Here is a 15,456-nt window from a genome sequence, read left to right on the forward strand (position 1 = left end):
CTCGTCTTATTTGTGCTGAGCAAAGAACACCTGAAGCTGTTTATTTCAATTTTATTCGCATACGAATGTGATAGCAAACAACGATGACATGTGTGTGGGGAATTAGTTTTGCGGTCACACACACACGTAAAAACACAAAAGTTGTTGTTTTATCTTGACGGAGTGCCGGGATTTGTCAGACAGTGTAGCAGACATCCTCTCATGTATTAAATATAAGCACTTGTGATGCAGCTATTTAAGGGGATCCCGATAGATATCTTATAGGAGTTTACGTTGTTGTGTCTCATGTACTTTTTATTTCGCTTTCTTTTTATCAATTATCGTAAGTAATGCTAAATCTTTAGTACTTTTTATGGTCGATTAACCAAAGAAAACATCGCAAAGAAATTTGTAATTCTTTTTAATACCAATCAATGATTACATTGCATCCACCAAGGAAGCCAAGTCTCCTCGCAAATTTCGTATTATGTTCCCATTCTCTTCTTTGGATGTTCTATACGTGCGAAGATACGTATCTTTGCGTTTTGGCGTTTCCAATTAATTCTTGTCATAATATCAATGTTGTCAGGATAAATTCAGCTTGCGCTTTCTCAAATGTTGATTTCGTAAAACGTCATCTTTAAAAGTCTCCCACTGTTTTCTTAGTAGAGAAGAAATTCATAATAATAAACATTTTATCAAGATTGATAAAATACTCACACGACGTAAATGTAAACAGTTTCATTTTGGCTGTGAAAATTGATTATGACTTAATAAGTGCCAGTCGTCCGTGCATATTAAGCCGAGTATTGGAAAAATATCAATGATTGCGACCTAACAAGATGATTCAAATATTTATAGAAATTCATTTGATCTTTAAATACTTTTTGCAAAAATCGATTGAGCTGCAGATCCACCTTAAATATTGCATATGAGCAACGAAAAATAAGGGAAATATTTAGTTGAAGTTTGTTTTGTTTTATTACTCGTTTTGTGGGTATGGTGTTTATATGATTTCCAATTGCGGATAAACAAATTAGATGATTATGTTTTAAGGCTTTAAGTCTTTTCTTATTGTAAATTCCAAAATATATGTATGTTTTTATTTGGGGCAAATTTGCAAATAATTAATTTCGAAACATCACAGCTCCTATTCACCTCGCTGAAGGCCACTTGGATCCAGAGTAAAATTAAGGCCGAACGCAAAACGATTTGTTAGTAAATTGATCAATAAACTGAGATCCATACTGAGCGGTAAATGTGGCATGACTCTGCTAAATGAAATTCTAGGTGAGCCAATGTTTAAAATCAACATACATACATATGTACGTTTAGTATTTACCTCGAGTACATAAAGCCAACTGAGAGATTCGAATCAAATTGGCCACGTACGTGAGAATCCTCAAAGTTCCATTGGTAACATATAGTGGCTAGAGATTTTTCTGTTTTACGTTGCCACGCCCACAAAGTTGCCATTTGAATTTTCCGATGCAAACGCTGCCAGTAACTAACATCTATACCTTGTCGTGATATGGTTGCTGCTACTGAATACGCATGCCGGCGGTAACGTGCTGCCAACGCTATGTCCGCCATCATAGAATATGGATCCGTCCATTCTATCAAAAGTTCTCCACCTAGAGACAATTTATCATTGATGGCTCGCAAATAAGACAAGGTACCTCGTCCACTTTCCTTACGGGCATTGTAGAGGATGCCAGTAAGTGTCGACGAATTTGTAGATAATTCAATACATGTTTGGGTCTCCAATGGTGCTTCGATATCAGCTCTTTGCATTTCTGCTTGGATACGCAGCCGCGGGTGTGGATAATAGACGATACCAATGTCTGTGGAGAAATTGGAAGGATTGATATCAGCATGGATAGTTGGCGTTTGCTAAAATCAGACGCAAACTTTAGTTGTTTATTTTGTTAGTTAAGTCTATTGACATTACCATAACATCTCCTCGCAAATGGGCTGTGTAAATTCCACCAAAGCGAAACCCGGATGGTTCATTGTGACTCAGACGCCAATTGGCAGTTAGAACTTTGTTTGGGTTAAGTCTGTGACAATAGTCCAACTTAATGCCATCAAGAAAGTCGGGTTTTAAGCGGTTTGCCAAGTGGTGCAATCCCAATATGTTGCCAGGATTCGTTTTCGAACTAACGCCAGGATACTTTTGAAAACATGGTGGAAATTTTGTGCTGCATTTCGGAGGACACCATTCACAATTCATTACGTTTGTGTTCACCTTTCTTAACAAAAATATTTAACTTTTTTTTGTATACGTAGAGAGGGGAAAAAATAAATGTCACATTTTTAGAGTTTCCAAGTCGATGAATAGTTCAATATTGCATTTGACAGTGGTTTCTACATCGCTAATTTGCGATTACCACATTTTTCGAGTTAGTTAGTGAAACGTGCGGAAAGTAAATCTGTTTATGCATACTCTTGGTGGAAAAAGTAGAACACATGTATTCTTATGAGAACTATCGAAATACGTCGAGCGTATACTTTTTAAAAGTTGAACAACTTCAACTATGACAGAACGTTTTGTGTGCATGTATGTGTTTGTTTTGTATTTTGAAAACAAAAGCCCAACAAAACCTGAAATCAATTAATTGCAAAGGAAAATTATTTATTTTACGAATGAAAACATTTAAATAAGTTTTGGTCGCGGATTTGGTGTTTTAAATGTGATTTTGTACTCAACCTATTTGGGTAATTCGGACGCTCAGAGAGCGTTGTTATGGTAGAAAGGTGAAATATTTGTGTACGTCCCGTCGTTATTTAGGTTTAGCAGTTACAAAACCCAGAGAATCAATTTCAACAACATTCAAAATTAAATTAAATTTTCCTTTTAACAGGATATCGGAAAAATTTCACAAAAATGGACACTCACGTAATGTTCCGGTTTCAAAATACTTCCAATGGCATTTTAAAATAATGGATTCAATCATGGTAGAACAATAAAAGGTAACAGCAATACACCGCTGACTGAACTGGGTTGTAACGTTAGTGTCAAATTCCATACGACATGTTATATATTTATTTCTATTTCAATGTACATTAGGGATATATATTTTTTGAGGAAAAAATATATCATTCAGAAAAAAAACTATTTCCCAGAAAGACTTCTTCATTTTAATGATATGTAACCTCCTCCAAGTCCGAACGACGAGCCGCACAATAAAACACCGCTTATAAAGGCGGTACAACGTTTGTTAATATGTGATGTATTTTGTTAAATTTAAAAAAAAAATAAAGCCCTAATAAACATGTGTTTCTGTGATTTCAAAAACAAAAGATTGAACCAGCTTATCCTTTTTCCATGAATTTCCAGCGACCCCAAACTTTTTTGCAAGAATTTTACTGTCTGCGAAAAATTATGCATTTAGTGGAATGATTTGAAAATACTCAAATTGAAAATGTAACGAACTTTCATTCATGTTTTCCAAAATATTCAATCAAATGTGAAAAATTATTACTTTTTTAAATTCAAATAATTTATAGACATTTCCTTATTTTGTTTACAATTACCTTTGACACTAGCGTTACATACAAAAACAAATTTCTATGTGGTTGTTGTTGAGTTGTATTTGTTTTAGTATTTACTTTACCTTATATTAGTTCTACCATGGGATTCAATATAATTTAGCCAGTTTGTAGAATCCATGATGCAATGGGGTAATAAATAACTATCATGAGGCTGGATTGTCGACATACTGCATGAGTCCACGAACGATGCGCACGACATTTAATTCAAATAATTAAAACATAATTATGACAGCCCCAGCAGTCGTATTCTACGAAGTATCAATTCGTTAGACGTTACCCCTTGGACGTTGCTCTCGATGAGTTTGACATAGTCTTTGATTCCCTCACGTGTACGTTGCGTTTTTGGACACGGGTTGCAAGCGGTTATTCTGAATAGCATAAATATTATATATGTAATTGTTCCACAAACATCCCAGGCGGGACAAGGGAGACTTCTCTCATATCAATGAGTCATATTAGCTCAATGATATGGGACCTACAGTTTATCGCCGAGTCCGAACGGCGTGTCCTAAGACACCACTTGTAGAGAAGTTTTAAATGTCGCCAACATTACTGAAGGGGTATTTTGCCACCGTTGAAAATTTGATGTTGCACAGCCGGGGAATCAACCCACGACCTTCTGCGTGCAAGGCGGGTATGCATACCCTTGCACCACGGTGGCACCCATCGCATAGCATAAATATTATATTTTATAAATATCTTTAATCTGAAGTTATTAATCTTTTCTAAGCCAAATTTGTGTTAGATCTTGCGTTTGGAATCAATAAATACATGGACATTTTCAGTTGCTTCTGTTAATAAATACATGTACAGTTAGTCAACTTAATTATTGCAAAACAAAAATTATTGCGTAATTTTAAATAAAACACCTTTTTATTGGTATAAATAAATATCATTATTAATATGTTTGTTAATGGGTACTTTACACGATATGTTTTTTACATATGGGTTTTCACTTTTTATATACAAAAGGAATATGCAAAGTGACACATATGTAAAATAACATATCGTTTTAAGTACCCATTACAGTTTAATTCCTACACATGTTTATTAATAATATAAAATAAAAAAGTAGCTAAATTGCACTAAAAAAATTCCTAAAATTCACAAAAAGGACAACAACTCATTATTTCTACTGTCAACTTGAGAATTGTAAAATTCACAACTTTTCAATCTTTCACGGTATTTTTCGAAAAGTTGGCTCTAATATTTTGTATGCACGTCTCTGAATTTAAGAAATAAGTTTTGGATTGTCATATTCCAATGGCATTTAATGCCATTCTTCTTTAATGCAATTTATTTAGTCTCTCCTGTAAGTGGGCGACCTATTCCCGACTTTTTTCTTCAGATGTGCCCATGAATTGTCGATGGGGATAATATCTAGTCTTTGGACTGGGGTATCAATGACTTTGGTGCAGTTGTATAACAACCATGTCCGACATAAATAATATTTATACTTAGGGTCGTTGTCTTGGTACTACTTATGTATATTGCAATTTGTTTGAATTTTCAGGGTCAAATGGCCCAAATTTCTTGACGCTGTTGGGTAAATTATTTTTTAAAACATCTAGATAAAACTCCTCTGTCATTTTCTTTTTCAAAATATGGTTGTTACTAACGCCACTGCTTGGTATACAAACCCATACCATAACTGACAGTTTTCCGAGTATTAAATTTTAATTTAATTTATGATCAAAACTTATTAATCTATATGTCCACATACCATAAAAGTCATAAAAATACTTAATTGCAAAAAAATCGCGGGGAAATCGCACGATTTTATTCCACATTCATTAATTTTGCAAGTAAAAAAATGAAGCCACTTAGCTGGGCAGTGGTATATCCTTTCACCAGTAATAAGCGTATAATCAGTTCCTATCTTGCTATAATGTAAGTTTCTGTCATTTTGCTTCACTACAAAAGGTATTTTTTATCTTTTGTATTTGCAATTATCGATTGATTTTAATCGATTTAAAATTTATAGCACCGATATCACATAGTCTAAATAAGTTGGTTGCTCCCAATTAACGCATCGCAGAACCATCTATTTGGAAATTAATATATGATGTTAAGCGCATCGTAAAAATTCCCACAGAAATTTTGTTCGTATTGAAGCTTAAATGTAACAATATATTTGTGGCCTTATGATGATATTCCAACACCCATATTCCTTTTTATTTCTTCTTTCAAGAATTTATAAAACCAACACATGGACCCAATATCGTATAGCAGTTGGTGACCAAACGGAAACTCTGTTTCAAACGCAAATAAATAATTAATGTGGGTCATTGTTCTGCAGAAATAATGAATTTGAAATCACGATTTGTTATTTACCAGCGCAGGAAGAGAACAGAAAAAAGTCCTCGTAAATTACATAAACAGAAATGTAATAAAAATTTTTAAATTTATTATGCCACTGAAAAATAAAACAAGGAACATAAAAATGATTAAAATGTGTGTTGATTCTGCCCACCCATATCAGAGGGGAAATACATTTCAACGTGGAAGAAGTTTGGACTGTTTCATGTACATATTGTTTATTAATCAGGATTATATCGCGCTGTTAAAGAGAAGTCGTTGCAAACAGGCAAACAGTAACATGTCACTGAACGTAAGCAATCATGTGAGATTCGTCGCACCTAAGCTGCAGTCCAAAATAAATCATGCATATAAAGTATTTTAAATATTCAATCTTAAATTGTGGATCATCGTTGTATTTAGTAATATTTCACTAATACGAATTAAAGCAAGGTTATAAAATATAGGGAAGCATTCGTAAGAAACAGCAACATAATTGTAGTCATTGTTTTTCTCCTAACGCTTGTCTGCATATTAGTCTTTTAAAATGATTATTGCTGTGTTTTTTGTTTTTGGTAACAATCGACTTTTCTATGGGCAACGATGACAATGATGATGACTGGGTTGAGTACCACTTCATGTTTCCTGTTGAAGAGCTTTCTAACAGTGTACACTTCGGCTACCATCCACTTTCCACACGATGAATGAAAAAATCAAAAAGCCATAAAAACTTTACACAATTGGAACGTGCAAAATGCCTACAAAAGGCCACATTGACTCTCTCCCTTACTTGCACACACACACACAAATACTTACACGACAAAAGGCCACGGATGAGAACAAGCTAAAATGCTGGCAAAAAGGTCAAAATACATTAGGTATCGACTTCTACACGCACACTAATTCCTTGCCATCAAGATGTGCATAGCAGAGCCTCTAACAGAAAAAGATTTTCTAAACATTTCACACTGCACATACAGATACACACACACAGCAGAAACGACTTTTAGTCATCGTCGACTAAGGCCAAGTATCATCCCATAATATCGGTACTCACGTACGATTTTAAGCCGACTAGAAAAAGGACTCTTCCGCCCCGCAATGAGTACAGGAAATCATTGTAGTTGGCTTTTTTTTCTTTAAAATTTGTTCGGCATTGTTGTGTTGTGTGTGCTGGTACTTGCATTGATCCACTGGACTCGATTGTTTCCATCATTATGAGTTCTCGATTGTTGGCAATTTCCAATGATTATCCATCCCTTCGTTTTATTTTCGCTTCTTTATTCTTCTGTCATTACAGAAAATGGAGCTAGAACAACCAGCGTCACATGGGGTTTCTTCATTGCAGATAAGTGACTGTATGTCTGTGTCTGTCTTAGTGCGTGTGTGTTTGTGCGAGCGAAGGTTCCTTTAAGTTTTCATTGATCAACAATTGATAAGTACTTTGTGAGCGGAAATGAAATTCATTTTTATACGAAATAATCGTACATTACACGCTTCAACACCTCATACGTTTTTATTGACCAGTCACAAAGGACCTGTAAGTGCTAGAATAACATCTTTCTGGACATAATAAAAAAGAAACAGGAACTGCCGAACAGAATAAAAAAGGATTCAAAGTGTCGACACTTCATTGGTTTTATTTACTTTGGAAATTGTCGCAATATCCTCTTAGCAATGATTTGATGGCCCAAAAAAAAATATTCTTGAGAGATAATAATGAATAGTCAATGGGATGGGAATTATGGAATAGAAAATGTCAAATTGTCTTTTTATTGGTTTGCTATGAGTTGTCAACGCCGTATTTAAGGCCAAAGGAAGAACAGGAGATGAGCCTAGGTGGAAAGCTTAATCAGAAAATAAATTTCAGAAAATATTTCAAAAATGAGGATTTTTGTAATACTGACTGATCCGGCCCATGCAGATGGTCAGGTACTTAAATATTTTCCTATGCATACATTTTGAAGATAAAATTAGTTAAGTTTATATTGCGATTATAAATTATTTTCACTGGAAAATTCAAAATTTGTCAATTAACGCGCTTTGTAGTCGAGATTTATTTCTGTCTACTATATTAAGTCAATACTTTCGTCATATTAGGTTCTGTGATATCGAATATGGTTCGCACTGTGTTTCGAGTTTGTGTTGAAATCAATTACCTCATTTCACAGTGGATCCACTTATATGGAGAAAGTGGCCAAAAATATTTAGAGTGTAAAAATCAAGCCAATGCGCCGGTTACAGCTTTGTGCTGCTGCGAAGATTGTTTTAAGAAACCACGAGCGTAACATTCTCTCCCTTTCCCCTCTGGAGGGGTATACAGCAAGAACTGTTTTATCCTGTTAATACAAAATGACATGAACAAAGGTCCCGAATATCTTACGATGCAAAAATAGGCTTGGGGAAACAAAACCAATCTCCAAAACAACATAAAATCCAACCAATTTAGCGGATTAAAAAAATCAACATTTTTGTCTGAAAATTGGTAACGTTTTTAATAAAGATCTTATTGCGTTCTTACGGGAAGGAACGTATCGTCAACGTAAAACGAATTTGGAAGAAGATTTCTTCATCTTGCCACTGATACCAATTATGTTAATGTACGTTGTCAGATAACAGAGTTATACGCTAATATATCCATAGAAACCCTATTCTAGGGCAGCATTAGTCAGCGACCCACCATTTGTAGTCTGGCACTAGATGGCAGCTGATTTTAATACTGAATAATCTTAAACCCATGACCTACTTTGGAAAATTATTCCCGAGGTGGGCACTGGTGGGCATCATGACTAAAACCTTAGATCAAATTCAAGTGTATGATCGAATTGGCATTGCAAAATACACTAAGAAAATATGCATCTAACTAGAATTCCATAACACTCTAAAACACTATTTTTAATGAAAATTAAGCTATTACCTCCTCCTTTAAAATCCACTATAATATTTTGCTATACATTATTAGTTTCGCGATATTTTGAATATATTTACTTGCACATAAAATATAGGTTGTACTCACAACAAAAAATATTAGTCAAATGTTCCGACTTTTGAAGCTATTCTTAAGAAGATCGCGTTCGAATGAAACAAAAACTAATATATGTTTAAAAAGGTCCATGTCATAGCTGTCAGTGTTAGCAGTTGTTGTACCAAAATTTTGACATTCATTTTTTTATTTTTGGCCAATGGGTGGATCCACTGTGCATTTGTAACTATATAGTACAAAAATTGTATTAGCCTTATATACAATAGTTCACGAACTATATCGAAATCACATACAAAAGTTCATCAAATTTGGTCTAGACGTTTTGGAGATTTTTTCTGTGTGGTTTCCTTATACAATTTTGAAACTTAACCTAAATATCCTTAAATTGTTGCTGTAGTTTATATTTATTTACAATCTATATATTCGAATCGCCAAAGTTAGACACAGCCTAACATTGCGATTTTTTGCTTAGACGATTATTTGATACGTATTCACTGGATTGACAGTATAGCTCGGTAGTAAGCATGTCAAATGTGGGAAGGAATTAAGGAAAATAAAAATACCTGTTAATTCCTCAATCATTTGGTCATTAGTTGTGGTTATTACGATTTATTTAGCCTTGGCGGTGGTATATACAGCTAAGCATCCATAAAAGCTTGTCACCAGAATTGCGCCAAATTTATGCAAATCATTTAAATAAATAAACTAATGACAGCCGTTGTCGGTTTGGGACTAGGAAACAACACTAACAAACACACTCACTAAAAAGCGATTTCTGTTTCGTTTTAAATGCATAGATTATCCTTGTACAAGTTGTTAACCAAAAGCATCTCAACAACAGCAATAACAACGTCGAGCTTGTGTTTATGCATACGGGCGTAATAAATATTTATGTTGATAATGGCCAATTGTTTATGTTTCCATTTAAACAAATTCCATTCAGCTGTTGTGAATGATTGCAACGACTGCTCCATGTCAAGGTTTGAGATAGACGAGGTCTGGGTGGAGGTTGTCCAGCGACGAACGACATTTAAATTTGATTTTGTAATTCATGGATTCCGTCGTATAAAGCAGTGGTAGTGCCGACGGTGTTTTCGATTTATTCGATACGATTACAAGTATTGAATTTGCTTCGATTTGCTCTGATTTCTTTTTCTTAATGCAATTAGTGGCGTTTTAGCTTGGATGCACATTTAACATTTCTGTTCCAATCGTAAATAGATTATTTCAAATGGAATTAAGAGTAGCTAAAACAGTTAAGATAAAGCAGCAGCACACAGCTAGCCAAGGAGACTAGTGGAGCATCATGGATGATATAAGTGACTGGATGGCAAAGAGGTCGTACTTCATTTCTGTTTTTGCTAAGGATAGTTAATAAAATATGCTAAAAGCTTTAAATGAATGCTCCAAATGAACGAATTTGTCATGCTACCATAAGTAGTTGATTCTGCAACCGAATGCCAATGCCAATTGGCAGATTTGGGCAATATCAACCAATCAATCGATATATGGCCATGGTGGCGTTTACATTCATCAAGATCCATCACCACCAAATGGTAATTGACCCATTGGGGTCCGTATTTTGCTACTTGCGAATTCCATTTCAGTTGTTGCTATAAAATCGCTTTATTAAAATGGGACATTAATTTAACAACTTGCACGCCTGTTTCCCTTAATAAATTTTCAATCCACCTTTGCACCTGAGCTCCACCGAACAGAATTCATTGCTTCACATGAACACACATGCACGGCCACAGTCAGGCGGTCATACTCATCTATGAAGCGAAAAAGTAATTTAATTTATTGCAACATTGTGGAGGAGTTTACTTTATGGGGAGGTGACGTTTATGCGAATCGCAGCGGAAAACAGAGGAAGTGAAAAACAAGGGCTATTTTATGAGTTTTACTTTAACGAGTCTCGCAACACATTCCTCTCGCCATTAAACTTCCTTAAATTTGGAAGCGTGTGCGATATCGCATAAAAAGCGCCAAATAAAATAAACGCTTAAAACAAAAAAGGCAAAACAAAACAACAAAAAGGTTACAGTCACTGCCGTACTAATATAAATGAAGGCATGTGAATGTTTGCCCTCTTTAATTTTGCATTTTCATTTGCATGTGTATTGTTTATAATTTATTTGGGCTTGGAACTGTTAACTAACGATTCGCGATGGCAGATTTCTTTTTCTATTCTACAGTGCATTAATGGACTAACACATCTAGAAAGTCTGTTAAGGTACACATTGGTGAAGAGGCTCTTGTAGTTTTAGTGATAAATTGCATTTGTCAAGAATACTTAACATAAGAATAACAAACAGAGATTGGCGTAGAACCTGGACCTACTAAAAAAGTTCCATTTCAGTTTACAAATCTCATACAGTTTTATATACATATAACACATCTACAGAATGACGATTTTGCACGTTGTTGAAAGTCATTAAATAAAATATATTTTTTGGTAATTTTGCTGTTAGAAAGAAGATAATTTTTAATATTAATTTTTCGTTACAGTTGAGCTGAATGATCGAAGATTTTTTGCAAGTGAACCAAATTAGGCTACCTGTTCCGCTGTTGGTTACCCAAGTCATCAGACATATCGGATGTGGTAGGTAGTGGCATCTCTTGCCAATGCTTCGAATCATGTGCTTAACCGAAATTGTTGTAATTGGGAATGTTGTAATTAAGAGATCAAGATTGCCATCGAACTTAGATTTTTGAAATTCAACTTTGCCTATTTCTATATCGGACATGATAATGGGATTGCCTAATATGCCATCAAGTATTAATGTTCTATAAATGCTGGTAGTATGGAATTTATAAAGAAAGGAGTTTGTAATTTCATAAAAAGAACTAGTTCCGATAAACACCCATTTTATTAGTCGTTTGTTTTGCCGAAAAAGTTGTTCAACAAAAAGCTTAGAAATTATACTTTTGATATTTTCTCTAATTAATATAATAAGCAAATAAATTTGAACGTAAATGTAACATTTGTGAAGTGCATCATAATTCCTTTAACGTAACATATACTATACCGTACACGGTGCTCTTGAATCAAATTTAAATGGAAGGTGCTTACACCTGGGAAGTTTTTGCGGATTCGGAAACTACAATGTTCATAGATGAGAAAAAATCAAAAAGCAAAAAAAAAAACGCCGGAGCGCTTTTTAAATAAATCGCAATTCAAGTTGACATTTTTAGCGGTTGTTTAGGTTTTTGCGATTTTGCTTGGAATCTGCAAGTCCTATCAAAATGGGAATAAGGGAAATGTTGTAGCTATCAAAATTCTCTACAAGACTGACCTTAATGATATTTTCGTATGTTTTACAACTTTTGAGATATAGAGGTTGAAATTGGGACAATTCAAATTCAATTCAATTCTGTATCGTCTCCATATAAAACAATGTCATGACTGCAATTTCCAACTTAAACTTATATATCTAAAAAAATGGTACAACCTAGGAAAAATTACATAAGTAGTCTAGTAGAGAATTTTCACAGCTATAAGATTTTCTCAGGTCCCATGCCGATAAGACTTGCCGTATTCAAACAAAATCGCGAAACCCTAATAAAAAACCTAAAAATGTAAACTGAGCTTCCATATCTCAAAAATGGTACAGCCTGAGAACAAATCATAAACGTCAGTCCTGTAGAGAATTTTCACAGCTACGACATTTTCTTTAGCTCCGTTTCGATTGGACTTGCGGTTTCCAAGCAAAAGCGTGAAAACCTAAAAACACCTAAAAATGTGAATTTTGACCACGATTTATTTAAAAATCCCTACAGCGATTTTTTCTTGTTTTTGGATTTTTCTCATCTATGAACATTGATGTCGAGTCTATCAAAACTAGATTGTATAATTATATGTTGCATTTATATCGAAATAATTACGAAAGTGTATATGAGAATTATTTGCGTCGAAAACACACTATTGAACATTCAACGTTTTCAAGTGGTTGATCTCTAGATGACTTTTCAACTAATTTATAGTTGGTTGAAGTAACTTTGTAACCGACTATTTTCCAACTGGTTAATAACTAGTTGAAAAGTAATGCAGAGATAGTCAGTTCTCCATTTTTTAGTTTTCAATCGGGTTGATCTATAGATAACTTTTCAACCAATTTGTAGTTAGTTGTAGAATAATGTCCGTGCGGAGTTATTTTTTTTTTTTCATTTTTTCCTCTCCCATCGGACGCCTCCCCAGGTGGTGGATAGGGGAATGCTCATCAGATATGGCGGGTACCGCAGAAATAAAATATGCGGGGCGAACCAAAAGAAAAAAATGGAAAACGGCAGCGTCTGACCAAAGGATTGGCGGCAGCAAACAGCGTCTGAACTCCAGGAGGAGCGGCTGAATATGGAGACGGAATACTCTAAACCCTTCAGAAGGCCCCGGCAAACCACTGAAGTATATAAGTCCTAGAAAATCATACAATTACAATGAACACACAAAATAACCTACGGCCCTCAGTCTCCGGCAATCAGAGGGTGCTAAGAATCCCCGGAGGTAAAACCAAAACCAAACTTAAGATAGGAACCTGGAATGTGAGAAGCCTTTATGAGCTTGGGAAACTAGACAACACCATAAGCGAAATGGAAAGACTACAAATTGACATCCTGGGTATCAGTGAAACGTGGTGGACGGAGGATGCGGAATTTGTTTCCCAGAACGCAAAAATTTACCATTCCGGAAACAGAGAAGGAATTCACAGAAAGGGTGTCGCTATAATAGTAAAAAGCAACATAGCGGCCTGTGTTGCTGGATATGTTCCAATTTCTGATAGGGCGATGATGGTAAAAATATCAGCAAAACCTATAAACATGAACATAATTCAAGTATATGCGCCAACATGCGATAGCGATAACGACGAATTGGAACAGTTTTATTGCGACGTTGAAGATTTATTAAAGATGACAAAACCACACGACATTACCATAATTCAAGGAGATTTTAATGCTAAAGTTGGGCAAGAAGAAACAACAGGAATCACAGGAAAATTTGGCCTAGGACATCGGAATGAAAGAGGAGAACGACTGATACAATTTTGTCAAGAACACCTTTTTAAGATTGGGAATACTATGTTTCGCCTCCACCCAAGACGGCTTTACACCTGGAAATCGCCGCAAGACAATAACAGAAATATTGTTAGAAACCAAATCGACTACATTTTAATAAATAAGCGATATTCCTCCTGCATAAATAAATGCTCTACGTACCCAGGAGCAGGTGTTCCCTCGGACCATAATCTTCTGTTGTGCAAACTACAGATAAAGCTAACTACCATCCGAAAGAAAACACCAAAGCGAAGAATTAATATTCAAAAATTAAATGATCCTTCCACTAAACAATCCATGAAAGATCACCTTAATGCAGAACTATGCAATATTGATGGAGAAGATGTCGAAAATCTATGGAACAATGTAAAAAACTCCGTGAATATTATAACCAACAATATCCTTGGAACCACAACAGCTAAAAGAGAAGACACATGGATGACGGACGAGATACGCGCACTTCGCATAGAAAGGAGTCAATATAAGAACTCAAATTATGAAAAATATTGGGAAATTAACCAAGAAATAAAAGTTGCAATTCGGGCCGCAAAAAATGAGCAATTAAATAAACAGTGCCAGGAAATTGAAAGACTCCAAATCCTACATGACGACTTCAATCTCCACAAAAAGTTAAAAGAGGCATCTGGAATATATTCAAAAAGATCATCTGCATTTATTTTCGACGAGAATAATACAGCCATATACGAAACTTCAGAGAAGAAGAAACACTGGGAAAAATATATTAGAAGTCTGTTCACAGATACCACAAGAACAGAAATTCATAACACAGATATATATATGTTTTGTCGCTACGAGAAGGCATTCGATACGGTCAACCATGACAAATTGATGGAAATTTTGATTTCAATTGGGTTAGAGGATAGCGATATAAAATGCATCAAAAACCTATACTGGCAACAGACAGCAAACATTCAAGTAGATGGTGAACTTACTGGAAATGTTCCAATCTCGAAAGGTGTAAGGCAGGGTTGCGTACTATCGCCCCTTCTGTTTAATTTATACTCCCAAAAAATATTTGAGGATTCAATATGTGCGAAAAACATCGGAATAAGAATAAACAACACAATTATAAACAATATACGTTATGCCGACGACACCACCCTAATTGCAAGCAGCCTCGCAGGACTACAAAAACTAATAGATGCTCTTGAACATGCCAGTACGTCATATGCCTTAAAAATTAATATAAAAAAGACAAAGTTCATGATTATAAGTAGAAGGGGCATCGAATCCAACACTCCTTTAAGCATCAATGGTACTCAAATAGAAAGAGTCTCAACATTCAAATATCTCGGAGTTCAAATTAATGAAAACTGGGATCCATCAAAAGAAATAAAATGTCGAATTGAAATGGCAAGAAACTCTTTTCATAAATTTAGAAAAATATTAACGAGCCATGACATAACTCTGGAAACAAAAAAACGATTTGTAAAATGCTACATATGGTCAGTACTATTATACTCGGCAGAAACATGGACACTAAAAGCAGCAGACGAGAGACGACTGCACTCGTTTGAGATTTGGATATACCGACGGATCTTAAAGATATCCTGGACCAATCACATCTC

At 35.0% G+C, this 15,456-nt stretch overlaps 1 protein-coding gene across 3 annotated transcripts; it reads right to left on the bottom strand.

Moving 5' to 3' along the window:
* Positions 1-936: 936 nt before the first annotated feature.
* LOC141406139 (mitochondrial import receptor subunit TOM40 homolog) lies at positions 937-2,292 on the bottom strand. Of its 3 annotated transcripts, none has more exons than XM_073991441.1 (3): positions 1,931-2,292; positions 1,322-1,872; positions 937-1,250 (listed from the first exon to the last, which is right to left on the bottom strand). In XM_073991441.1, the coding sequence occupies exons 1-3, from the start codon at positions 2,210-2,212 to the stop codon at positions 1,130-1,132; spliced, it is 954 nt and encodes a 317-aa protein (XP_073847542.1). In that variant the 5' UTR covers positions 2,213-2,292; the 3' UTR covers positions 937-1,129. The 3 variants fall into 3 exon arrangements, with proteins under 3 accessions (XP_073847542.1, XP_073847475.1, XP_073847392.1); XM_073991374.1 differs by having other exon boundaries at positions 937-1,253; XM_073991291.1 differs by having other exon boundaries at positions 937-1,265.
* Positions 2,293-15,456: the final 13,164 nt, after the last annotated feature.

Source organism: Musca autumnalis, unplaced genomic scaffold (assembly GCF_047663935.1).
Source record: "Musca autumnalis isolate F117 unplaced genomic scaffold, ASM4766393v1 scaffold_1, whole genome shotgun sequence".
Classification (NCBI taxonomy): Eukaryota; Metazoa; Arthropoda; class Insecta; order Diptera; family Muscidae; genus Musca; species Musca autumnalis.

Bases quoted from the DNA above. Each gene is read 5' to 3' on its own strand.
- LOC141406139 (XM_073991291.1), bottom strand. From the start codon at position 2,212: ATGAATTGTGAATGGTGTCCTCCGAAATGCAGCACAAAATTTCCACCA. The intron at 1,873-1,930 runs GTAATGTCAATA...GTCTGATTTTAG, and splicing joins ATTTGCGAGGAGATGTTATG to CAAACGCCAACTATCCATGC. The intron at 1,266-1,321 runs GTAAATACTAAA...TGGCTCACCTAG, and splicing joins GTTGGCTTTATGTACTCGAG to AATTTCATTTAGCAGAGTCA.